This window comes from Otolemur garnettii, unplaced genomic scaffold, assembly GCF_000181295.1.
Source record: "Otolemur garnettii isolate 467f Iridium unplaced genomic scaffold, OtoGar3 scaffold00110, whole genome shotgun sequence".
NCBI lineage: Eukaryota > Metazoa > Chordata > Mammalia > Primates > Galagidae > Otolemur > Otolemur garnettii.
This window is the reverse complement of record NW_003852505.1, coordinates 2,429,184-2,442,254: the sequence shown is the minus strand read 5'-3', so window position 1 is coordinate 2,442,254 and position 13,071 is coordinate 2,429,184. Positions and strand designations below refer to the sequence as shown.

At 45.1% G+C, this 13,071-nt stretch overlaps 1 protein-coding gene across 1 annotated transcript in view; it reads left to right on the top strand.

The window, feature by feature from the left end:
• KIAA1210 (KIAA1210 ortholog) overlaps positions 1 to 13,071 on the top strand; it is a 59,240-nt gene that overhangs the window by 7,951 nt on the left and 38,218 nt on the right. Inside the window, 1 exon segment of the mRNA XM_003797033.1 lies at positions 5,732 to 5,737. Coding sequence (XP_003797081.1) covers positions 5,732 to 5,737 — 6 coding nt within the window.

Below are 13,071 nucleotides of genomic sequence, written 5' to 3'. Positions count from 1 at the left end.
CCTTTGAGCCACAGGTGCCACTCCAAACTCTACTGTTTCAACACTTCCTTCGGAGCAGGCACTGTGCCAGTTTTCATGTATTTTTTTTTTTTTTTCAGACAGAGTCTCACTATGTTGCCCTGGGTAGAGTGCCATGGCGTCATAGCTCACAGCAATCTCAACCTCTCAGGCTTAAGCAATTCTCTTGCATAAGCCTCCCAAGTAGCTGGGACTACAGGTGCCCAGCACAACACCTGGCTATTTTTTGGTTGCAGTTGTCATTGTTTAGCAGGCCCAGGCCAAGGCCAGCCCCTGTGCATGTGGTGGACGCCCTACTCACTGAACTATGGCACTGAGCCTGCTTTTCATGTATTATCCCATTTATTGCTCACATTCTGGGGTGCTCTTCCTTGTCATTCTCAAGTGGCCAACAGAGCAGAGGCATTCCTCTTAGGCACTGTGAGGACAGCAGGGACACTTCTCCCAGTGTGGCCTTCTCTTTTCCTAGGCCATTCTGACTAGGTACTCTTGTGCCTAAACTTTAAAGAAGCCAGACAGATTTCTGTTCTCTTAGGGCTCACCGCCACTTTTCTTTTCCCTTGGGGTAGTATTCTCCCGTGGAAAGAGCTTGGGGGATATCATTTACTTTTTTTTTTCCTGTTGCCTTTTTATTCCTTTTGAATTTTAAACAATGTGAACATATTTAAATAAAAAGAGATGAGGCACAAAAATTAGCATGCTTTATGATAAATCAGATACAACCTTGATTTAGAGTCTAGGATAAAACGGTAGTAAGAATCAAGCATTTTATTTTTTTAATCTTGTTTATGAACTAAGTATAATTTATATTGTGTACAACGCAACAGGGCATTTCAAAACTACTAAGAGTATAGTCTAAATGTCTTACCACAAGAAATAAGTAAGTGAGATGATGGCTGTGTTAATCATTTCTTTCTTTCTTTTTTTTAATTGTTGGGGATTCCTGGAGGGTACAAAGATCCAGGTTACACTAATTATATTTGTCAAGCAAACTCCCTCTTATAAATGTGTTCTTCCCCCAAGAGGTGTGCCAAATACCATGACCCCTCACCTCTCCCTCCCTCCCTCTCTCCACTGCCCCATTCCCCCACCCCCTACCACGTACTAGCATCATGTGTCCTCAGATCAAAGTTGAGTACATTGGATTCTTGCTTCTCCATTCTTGTGATGCTTTACTAAGCAGAATGTGTTCCACCTCCATCCAAGTTAGTACAAAAGATATATAGTCTCCATCTTTTTTAGTGGCTGAATGGTATTCCATGGTATACATATACTATAGCCTGTTAATCCATTCCTGGCTTGGTGGGCATTTAGGCTGTTTCCACATTTTGGCAATTATAAATTGAGCTGCAATAAGCAGTCTAGTGCAAGTGTCCTTATGGTAAAAGGGCTTTTTTTCTTCTGGGTAGATGCCCTGCAATGGGATTGCAGGATCAAATGGGAGGCCTAGTTTGAGTTCTTTGAGGATTCTCTATACTTCCTTCCAAAAAGGTTGTATTAGTTTAGAGTCCCACCAGCAGTGTAAAAGTGCTCCCTTCTCTCCGCATCCACGCCAACATTGAGACTTCAATGGGAAAAGATATTTGCATATTATGAATTGGGCAAAAGGTTGGTAACTACGATCTATTGATTTTAGGATAACTCGAATTAAGCAACGTAAAAAGAGCCAACAATCCCTTATATCAATGGGCAAGAGAGAGGAATAGAACCTTCTCTAAAGAAGACAGATGAATGGCTAACAAACATATGAAAAAATGCTCATCATTCCTAATTATTAGGGAAATGAAAATCAAAACCACCCTAAGATATCACCTAACCCCATTGAGAATGGCTGAAATCATTGACTTCTTAAAAGTGGCAATTCTATTCTTTTCTCTACCTAGGGATGCTGTGAATTCATGCATGGATGAGCATGAAAATACTTTGAACACTGGCCCTTGGCGCCTCTATTTCTGTGGCTTGCAGTGAACATAGGAGTTGGGGACCAGGACTCTCCTTTCTGCCCTTGGCTATCTGGGCCTTTCTGTCCTCCACTAACTGCCCTCTTGCCTGGCCCAGCTCCCAGCGTTCTTGAAGGTGATTCTTCTTTCTCTGCCCTCTTGGTGTCCTGTCTAGCTCCAGGGCCTGGGGCACCCCGTTTTCCAATTCATTGCTATCTGGAGTCTTTTGCCCTGAAATTTTCTTCTGTGGCCTGGCAATATCACTCCAGAAGCTTCTGGCTTTGGCTCCAGGCCCTGGATGGAAGAAGTATGAGAGTCAGGTGTGAGAACAAACTTGACCCTGGGCAAAAGGGATATAAGTGAGCCAGGTGCCATCCGAATGCACATCAGTGCCCCAAGCACATCATTCCAGGCCAGAGTGCTCAGACTCTTCTGGTTACCAAAGGTTTGTGGCTGTCACCTGACTTCTCTGTTCCCATCCCTAGCTTACCTATGCCTACTCTCTGTGCCTCTGTGCTCAAGCTGTCGACAAACTTCTCTGCCAAGCACATGGCCCATCTTAAGGTCTGCCTCCTCAATCTGGCCTTTCACAATGACTCCACCATGTACTGAGAGCTTCCTATTAGTCATTTTTGCCACTTTAAATGCAGCCATCTACAAAAGCAACCTCTAGGCCCGCCTGTGGCTTGTCTGCCTCCCTCCCCTCAGTTTTTCCATCTGCTCTTCTCCTTTACTCTCATCTTCCCATGTTCTTTGACCTCATTTGTATCTAAATCTCAGCCTCCTCACCCTGCCTTGCTGCTCCCTGGCAGTCTTACATCTGCAATGCATTTGGATACCCTTCTCTGGCTTAACCTTGGCTCTGCACCTCATTTCTGCCCTGGCCCCCTGTACCACATATACAAGGCCTTTTGCTTCCTGTTCCTCCACTCTTGGAGCCTACCCATCTCTTGTACATATGGTCAATGCCCGACTCTGAGAGTCCTTGCCAAATGATGTCATAAGGGAATACATAATAATTTTGTATCATCTCTTTATTTCACAAATGTGGGAACTGAGGCTCAAAGAGATGCTGTGTAGGGTTACAAGGACAGTTTGTTAAAAGAGCAGGGTCAGGCCCCAGAATTTCTGATTCCTAATGTAGCACTATTCTCAACGTTTTCATGTGTACTCTTTTTCTTTGTCATCAGAGAATGGGGCATTTTATGTAGCAGTTATGGGCTCTGAACTCATATTGCCTAGACTCAGATCCTACCTTCAGAATTTGAACTTGCTGTATGGCCCGGAACAGTTACTTAACCTTTCGGCTTCCTCATCCCCCAAATGGGAAAGGAAGGAGTGCGAATAGTACCTACTTCATAGGATTGCTCTGAGGATCCAGTGAGATGGTGGATCCAAGGCACTTCAGACAGTGTCTGTGCATATTCAGTGTCCAGCAAATGGTAACCATTTTGTTCTGTCTGCTTCCATAGCACCTGGAAATAGGTGGAAATAGCACCTCAAAAAGGTCTGAGCACATAGTAGGCACGCATAAAAACTTTGGGGTACTAAAGAGAGAGGCTCTGGGAAATAATGTTCTGACGTTGTTGTTTGGTACAAGGGAAATGATTCTGTTGGTGGATATTATATTTTAGGCCATGTAGAAAGAGAGGGTGATACCATGGCTGGGGTAAAAGGCGAGATTTGGGGCCAGACAACCTTTGGGTAACTCTTCCCACAACTCTAAGCAGTAGCTGCCTCTTTGCCCAGCTGCAGGTGTGTCCATGGGATTAAAGGCTAAGGAAATCTGAGGTCCTCAAGGCAGTCAGATATCTCCCTGACTGAGAATGTCCAGGGCTTTCAGATTCTTGGAGGCATTTTTATTTCTGTGGGCATGTGACCTCTGGGGACAACAGCATTACCCCTCCTTAGGCCCATTCCCCCCCCCCATTAAAACAGGATCATTCAGAGACTTCGCTTTCACTCTAAAATTGGGAGGTCAAAAGCTTATGTATCATAACCAGGAAGTGATGCGGAGATTTTTGTCCCCCAACCTCCACCTTGTGGGCCCAAAGGCCTCAAGGTGAAACCAGAAAGTTACACATTGCCTTCCCGCAAAGCACATAGAGTTCAGCCTGGGCCTTGAGGCTTCTTTGTTCTTTCTTTCTTATCTTCCCTGCCTCTCCTGACTGGGGAAAGACTTTAGGTTTCATCTCTCCTTGACGGCTTTTGAATTCTGAGGGCAGGATGTATGTGTCAAATCCCACAGAATCTGATGTGCTTTGTAAAGTTCACACCCGGAAACATCCTGCGTCAACACCCCCTTTTCTTCTACTTTTGCTTTTTTTCTTTCCTTTTTGGAGATTTTCAGCCCTCCAACTGATGCACTATTGAATGCTAGGAGCAATAATAATAGCCACCGTAGCAAATGAATCATTGAATAAAGACCCTCAGACATATTCCACTTGGGGTGGAGAGTTTGAAGACAGACCTCTTGGCACTCAACTTGCATTTAAAGCTGTGAAATCCATCCTTAGGGCTCCTTAACTCTGGCTCTTCTCTTGAGGCCCCCCAAGTGTCCTCATGCTTTCCTGTCCCCCACCCCAGTCTGACCATCCAAGGGTCCCCATGCTACAGACGTACTGCCTTTAAGTGAAGATACCTCATCACAACACAGGGGTCTAGTGAACCATTTTTGGCAGGACTCAATTCATTGTTAAAACAATCTGCAAATCTCTACAAAGAGATTTGCCTAGTTTCAGACGCTGTAGTAGACACGTATGGAAGATTCTTAGAGCAGAAGTGGGTGGGCATTTCCTACTGACCAGATGTTGCCAAGTGAAGAGGGAGAAGAGCAAAGTGTCACATCACTGGCTTTGAAATCATCCAGAACTGGGTTTGAGTCTCAGCTTCAGTACTCACGACTTGTTTGACCTTGTACAGTTACCTGATTTCAGCAAGACTCAGTTTCTTTTTTCTTTTTTTTTTTTTGAGACAGAGCCTCAAGCTGTCCCCCTGGGTAGAGTGCCATGGCATCACAGCTCATAGCAACCTCCAACTCCTGGGCTCAAGCAAGTCTCCTGCCTCTGCCTCCCAAGTAGCTGGGACCACAGGTGCCCGCCACAACACCCGGCTATTTTTTGGTTGCAGCCATCATTGTTGTTTGGCGGGTCCGGGCTGGGGATTCGAACCCGCCACCTTAGGTGTACGTGGCTGACGCCTTAGCCGGTTAAGCTATAGGCACCGAGCCAAGACTCAGTTTCTTCCTCTGGAAAATGGGGGTAAAAATGATAAAAAACTAAATAACAATGCCTACGTCCTAAGGGCTCCTGTGAGGATTCAATAGGATAGTACTGTAAGATCGTTTTTCATAGTGCCTGCCTGGCACAGAGCGAGGACTCAGTAATTTCCTTAATTTGATTAATTATATATATAATATTAATCACTGCTGACTGTATAAGAGCAGAGTCGTGGATCATAGCATCTGTGGATTGAAAGACAGAATAGAACTCCCCGGCAGCTGGGCTTCCAGGTCGCTAGAGACATGCCAGAAAGAAACTCTTGGGCCAAGTTCCTTGCATTTTCAGCTCCCCCAACCCTGAGGATCTAAGGCAGTGGTTCTCAACCTTCCTAATGCCGCGACCCTTTAATACAGTTCCTCATGTGGTGGTGATCTCCAACCATAACATTATTTTCATTGCTTCTTCCTAACTGTCATTTTGCTACTGTTATGAATCGTAATGTAAATATCTGATATGCAGGATGTGTTTTCATTGTTACAAAGGGGTCAGGACCCACAGGTTGAGGACTGTTGATCTAAGGTGTTAGGAGGTGGGTCTTTCTGAGCTTCTACTGAGTCACTCTGGGGGTGAGGTGTGACGGGGAGAAGGGATGGCAGAGGTGGAAGGGAAGATGGAGACCTTTCAAACATAGGTGGAAGACGAAAAGGCACAAAGAAGGAAGAAGAGGAGGGAAAGGAGGAGGAAGAGAAGATGGAGGAGAAGGTGCTGCTCGCCGGCTTGGCTGTCGGCAGCCACTTCTCTTGGCTAAGGCGTGGATATTTCCTATTGCTCTTTCTTAGAAGTGGGATGTATCTCCTGAGAAATTTTAAGCAGTCTTTCAGATGAGACAACCAATTCTTTTGAGGCTGCCTCTGTTTTCCAGGACAAGGCCATGCTCCCTGGATAACAATCAGGGTGCTCAGAGACATTCCTAAAATGGGCTTCTCTGTGGCAGGTAAGTGGAAAAGGTAATTTCCATGATTCTCTGGCCTGCTAGAGTATAAGAAAGGCTCGAGCATGTTTGGGCATCCTCTTGCTGGTCCAGGTGCTCAGATGCCCACAGGTGAGGGTGAGGAATATAAAGAGATGATCCTCTCTCCCTGTGTATATTCTTACTCACACCCATGGGCATTTTGAGGATTGACTTTGCAAAAGTTGCTGCCTATGTCATTTCAAATGATGTGCCACCACAGTGGCCATGAAATGATATCAACCTAAGTGCCCATCCATGGATGAATGGATAAAGAAAATGTGTATATGTACACAGTGGAATGCCACAGAGCCATACAAGAATGAAATCCTGCCATTTGCAGCAACATAGATGGACGTGTGAAATAAGCCCCCACAAAAATACAAATATTGCATGTTCTCACTCATACCTGGAAGCTAACAAACTTGATTTCATGGGGATAGAGTAGGGGTCCTCAAACTTTTTAAACAGGGGGCCAGTTCACTGCCCCTCAGACTGTTGGAGGGCTGGACTGTGGGCCCCGGGATGGGTCGGCTGCTAAGCAGGACAGGCAGCCACGGCAAAAACACCCAGTGGGCCAGATAAATGTCCTAGACAGGCTGCATGTGGCCCATGGGCCGTAGTTTGAGGACGCCTGGGATACAGAGTAGAAAGATTGATACCAGTGGCTGAGAAGGTTGTGTGGGAGAGCGGGAGATGAGGACAAGTCAACTAACAGGTACAAACATACAGGCAGATAGAAGTCTGCACTCTAATTTTCCATAGCAGAGTAGGAGGAGAGTGATTATGGTTATAATGCATCCATTGTACAGACGATGACAAAAAATGTATACACATCTTAGGAAAGAGAAACTACTAAATTTGTAATACTCAAGTCGCATTTCACTTGTGCAATTATAAGAGGTTGCTTGATGTGACTTGTATTCATCTTTTGTTATTGGTATAAATTGAGTATTACAATTTTATTTTATTTATTTATTTATTTATTTTTTGAGACAGAGCCTCAAGCTGTCCCCCTGGGTAGAGTGCCATGGCATCACAGCTCAAAGCAGCCTCCAACTCCTGGGCTCAAGCGAGTCTCCCTGCCTCCGCCTCCCAAGTAGCTGGGACCACAGGTGCCCGCTACAACGCCCAGCTATTTTTTGGTTGCAGCCGTCATTGTTGTTTGGTGGGCCCAGGCTGGATTCGAACCTGCCACCTTAGGCTGGCGCCTTAGCCACTTGAGCCACAGGCACCAAGCCGAGTATTACAATTTTAATTCAGTCTTTTCCTTTCTTCAAATGTGTATGCATTTTGGGGTACCCTCTGTCTATTTCAACATAGTTAGAAGAGAGGACTTGAAATGTTCCCAACATATAAACATGATAAAAACTTGAGGTGACTTGATCATTACACGTACTATGCACGTAACAAAATGTCACATGTACCCCACACATATGTAAAATATTTTGTATTGATAAAAAATATATAATATCACACCACTAAAGTCATGTAGCAGTTTCTGCTTTGAGCAGATATCTGCCCAGGGCTCTCAGATGGAGGATAAATGGCCATCAAGATTGCTTTCCTGTAGTCAGCATCCCAGGTGCTCACACCTGCTCCTAGGAGGCTAAGCAAACAGAAGTTCATGGCTGGCTAGCTGGCCCTGAGCCTGCTGATACTGCTGCTGCGTGAATGCCGGTCATGCTGACTACTGTCCAGAGCCCTGAGTTTTATATGGATGAAGTTGTTTCCTGGGTGGAACTTGCCCTTACCCCACCAAATGAATTCTGCTAGTCAGCCAGGAATGGAGCCATGTGGCTACTGGTGGGCTCCTGGAGTGGGACTTTTGGAGCTCACTGTGTGGCCTGAGGGTCAGCTGTCTTCATTTTTGGGGTGTCTAAGGGCTGCATTTCAAGAGCTTGCTGAGCATCTGGTGCTCTCCTGCCTACCTCAGGCAAGGATAAAAGGAAGGAGAGTGATCCTAGGCTCCTCTACCCTGGAGGTTAGCTTATTTTACACTTAATAAGGGGGAATGAGGGCCCTTTCTGATACTTTCATATTAGAGGATCTCAGGTTCCTGCATGAGTTGGCATCTTGAGCATTAGACACTCCCTGTAGAACAGCTGAGCAGGTGCAGGGAGGAGCCGACCATCTCCTCTCGCCATGCCTCAGAAAGATAACCTCCAGGGTTCTTCAGTCACTGCTAGACGGATACACACTGCTGGCTGAGGACCCAGAAGTACAGCAATGGTTTGAAAAGGGATTAAAGACATCCTCTTAGGAGTAGAGAAAGCCATCTCAGACAAGATGAGCATTTAAGGGGCTTCTGCATGTTCTGACATGTAGCAGGGTCCAATAGGTCCAGCTGACAACTCATTTGAGAGAAGAGCAACTTAAGTTCTTTATAAAGAAGTGTTGGGGGGGGGGGGGGCTCGGTGCCTGTGGCTCAAGTGGCTAAGGAGCCAGCCACATATACCTAAGGTGGTGGGTTCAAATCCAGTCCAGGCCCTCCAAACAACAATGACAGCTGCAACCAAAAAATAGCTGGGCATTGTGGCGGGCGCCTGTAGTCCCAGCTACTTGGGAGGCTGAGGCAGGAGACTCGCTTGAGCCCAGGAGTGGGAGGTTGCTGTGAGCTTTGATGCCATGGCACTGTACCCAGGGGGACAGCTTGAGGCTCTGTCTCAAAAAAAAAAAAAAAACGTGTCTGTGGGGGCCTGGGAGAAAGGAACAGACAGTCCCCTCTGGACTTCTGTACGCAGCTCTGTGCTACAGCTGACGTGGCTCAACACCTACCCCACTTTTGGCTTCTTCCTCAACTGGAGTTGGGGCCTGTAGGACTCCACTAGTTTGCTTTCTTTTTTTAAGTTTTAGATTGTTATGGTGGTACAAACTTTTTAGTTACAGATTTGCTTTGGTGGGGGATAAAGTCAGAGTTGTAGGTGTGTCCTTGCTCCGGAAAGTGTGTAATATCCCCATGCAGTGTACCCACTGGGTGGAAATTTACCCACCCCATCGCCCCCCTTCCCTCTACTTGAATGCCATTGAGTTTTGCTTCCATTTGACCTTATAGGTTTTGAGCAACTAGTTCCAATTTAGTACTGAGTACACCTGGTATTTGTTTTTCCATTCTTGTGATACTTAGGAGAATGGTCTCTATTTCCATCCAGGTTGCTACAAAAGATACTCAATCGTCATCTTTTTATGGCTGATATTCCATGGTATAACACGTTTTGTTAATTTACTCATGTATTGATGGGCATTTGGGCTGTTTCCACATCTTTGAGATTGTGAATTGTGCTGCTAACAGCATTCAAGGGCAAGGGTCTTTATGATAAAATGTCTTTTTTTTCCTTTAGGTTAATACTAAGTAGTGGGATTGCTGGATCAAATGGCAGGGCTACTTTTAGTTCCTTGAGGGATCTCCATATTACTTCCATAGCTTGCAGTCCCACCAACAGTGTATGAGTTTTCCTTTCTTTCCATGTCCATGCCAACAACTGTTGCTTTGGGACTTTATGATGTGAGTTATTCTCACTGGGGTTAGGTGATATCTCAGTGTGGTTTTGATTCACGTTTCCCCGATTACAGATAATGAACTTTTTAAGGTGTTTGTTGGCCCTTAATCTATCTTCATAAGACAAGTTTCTGTTTATGCCTCTTGCCCAGGTTTAATGGTTTTTTTGCCCTTTTCTTGTCGATCTGCTTGAGTTCTTTGTATATTCTGGTTATCTATTAGTTTTCTATTGATGTTTTACAAATGACAAAATAATTAATGTCTTATTACAACATATATTCACTGTTAGTTTCCATGGGTCAAGAATCTGGGCATTTGCTGAGTTCTCTGCTCAGGGTCTCTGAAGGCTATAGTCAGTATATCAGCCAGAGGCAAGGTCTCCTCTTTTCAGGGTCATCTTCCAGACTGACAGGTTGTTGGCAGAATTCAGTGTTTTCAGGCTGCAAGGCTGAGTTCCCTTGTTTCTTGATAGCTGTTAAGTGAAGGGTGCTTTCAGCTAGTAGAGGCCACCTGCCATACCCTGCCATGTGGCCCTCCATGACATGACCGTTTGGCCCTTCAAGGCCAACAGGAAAGCATCTGCTACAGCCTTGAATCTCTCTGACTTCTATATCTGACCTGTAGATCCGCTTTTAACAAGGCACACCTGATTAGCTGAGGTCCACCGACACTCAAGGAGAGGGGATTTACAGGGCATGCATACCAAGGTGGGAAAATCTTGGGGGCCATCTTAGAATTCTATCTACCGCAGACTCTATGAAAAGCACTTCATCCTATTGGATTGTTTTTTAAAAGACAAAAGCATGAGACCAGCTGCTTTCCATTAGCATTCCCCATTCTGGAAAGATAGCAAATCTGTCAAACAAAGTCTCCTGAATTTTCTAAGCTCAATCAGGCTGTGGTTAAAATTTTTAACAACCTTGGAAGATGTTCCTTTTTTCCCTTGTGTTTTTTCCCCCTTTCTCCCCCTACAGCCCTTGTTCATCCCTTAAGTGAGGCAGTCTGAGAAGGAAAAGGCAGCTGTGAGGCCTAAGCTTCTGGGATTGGCCCAGGAAAAGCAAGAAAACATTTTAATAATGACTTGATATGACTTGATAACAAAACTTTATATCTCCACTAGACCAGGCTTCTTGATGACCATCATTACATGACTATTTCTGCTCCTTGGAAGTGGTTCTGAAAGCTCTTCATCATTTACTGGCTAAAAATTTCTATTTCTTTCCTTACTTGGCTTGCCAGCTTTTGCATGGGACTTCATGCAGAGGGGTCCTTTACTAAAAGTATGTCTCAAAGTGTCTCCCTGTGTGTAAAAAAGGGAACCGGTTTCCCCACTGACTCCTATTTGCCACTCCAATACCCCCCAGCTCCTGCATTTATCCATCTATGAACATATGCAGTGAGCGCTTTCTGTGTGCCTGGTATTGTGCTAGGTGCTGGAGATACTCACATAATCAGAAAGTGGTCCTGGTTCTCACGGTGATATCATCTATAACAGAGGTCTGTGCAAGGGGCATGTGGGGTCACCTCTGAGCTGGGTCTTGAAGAATGTGTAGAGTTTTAGGGATGCAGAGATTAGGGGGATGGTGTTCCAGGCCAAGTGGACAACCTGTGCAGAGCACAAAGAGAGCAAAAGAACATGATGTGTTTAGGGGATGATTGATTGGCCATTCTAGGAGACCAGAGCGCGGGGTGTGAGTAGGGGTGGGCTGCTGAGAGCCTGGGCCCCCTCCAAAGGGGCAGAGAGCACCAGATTGCAAAGGACCTTGAATGTTAGGAATTTGGCTTTTATCTTGTGGGCGGCAGGAAGCTGATGATCGCGTTTAAGCAGGAGATGCTTATGGTTACATTGATATTTTAGAGGGAACACTGTGACTTTATAACTTTGAGATACCAGTGAGGTGATAGGAGTTTTTGGTAAATACCATAAATAAAAGCATAGAGCAGAGAAGGCAGCCCCAAGGCTGCTATCATTGAGTCATGGTATAATTAAGGAACAAATTCATTTAAAGTTTGTATTGACCATAATGAGACACATGAAGGAAACACAATTATGTCTTTATAAGGAGCTACTCGGGAAGCAAAGCTCTGTTTAATAAAGTCAACCTGAGGGCAAAAGGACAGAAATTCTGTCAGTGGTGGCTGCAAAGTACGAAGAGGCAGGCTTTCTATTACTGAAGCCTCCTGCTCCATGAGACCCAGCCAAGTTGAATGGGACACCACAGGCAGGGTTCACACGGCTAGGATACCTGGGAATGGACTCTTTTGACTAGAGGGGCCCAAGAGTGCTTACTTCTACACAGGTGAATAAGCCAGGGGTGGGGTCACTTTGCTGGCAGGGAAGTCCAGTCCCGCTAGACCAGGAAACAAGGAGATTTCTCTCCCAGCACAAGTCTTCCCCTGCCTCCCACAGCATGCCTCTACTTCTGACAAATTTCTGACCACAAAGGCAGTTTTTAGATTATGTCCTCTTTTTTTTTTATGGAATTTACACATTCATTCAACAAATAGTCATTGAGTGCCTGACATCCCTCTCATATGGAACATCCAATCCAACAGTAGTAAATCCTGTGACTCTTTCATTCTAGGTATGGGGAGATCCAGCAATGAACAAGATAGACAAGGTCCCTGCCCTTAGGGGATTTACATACTAGTAGAGGAGATAGACAAGAAACTAGGAATCACATTAATATACAATATAAGTTCAGGTAGTGATGAGGGCTAGGAAGATGTTGAGAAAGGATAATGGGGTGGAGAGAGAATAGGAGTGCTCTAACTAGGATGATCACCGAAGTGCTTTCTGGGAGAGGTAACACGGGATGCTTGAATGCCACATAGGAGTCAGCCATGCAATGGTCCCAAGATTGAAAGTGGCTTGATGTATTGGGAATCACCATGAAGGCCACTGTGGCTGAGAAGAGGGACAAAGTGGGAGGGTAGAAGATTCGGTGGTCAGTAGGGCATGGGAGCGGGACCCAGTTACACAAGGCCCATGGTAAGGGGCTGGAATTTTTACTATGAACTTGATGGCAAGCCACTGGGGGCTTTGGAGCAGCGGGCCGGTGTGACTGATGTGGCAGCTTAGTATGAAAAAAAATGACTGTTAAATATATCCTTAGTGTTATTTATATGGTGATTAAATGTTGAAATAATATTTTGGTTATATTAGGTTAAGTAAAATATATTATTGAAAGAAATTTCACCTGTTTCTCTTTTCTTTCTCAATGTAGCTACTAGAAAATCTAGAATTGTAGACATGACTTGCAATTGTGCCCTATCATTCTTATGTCATGGCGCAGGTCTAGAAGATGATTGTAGACAAAGAAGAGGGCCAAGGACAGAGCCTTGCAGTGTTACATTTCTAATCTTGGGAGAGGAGAACAATCC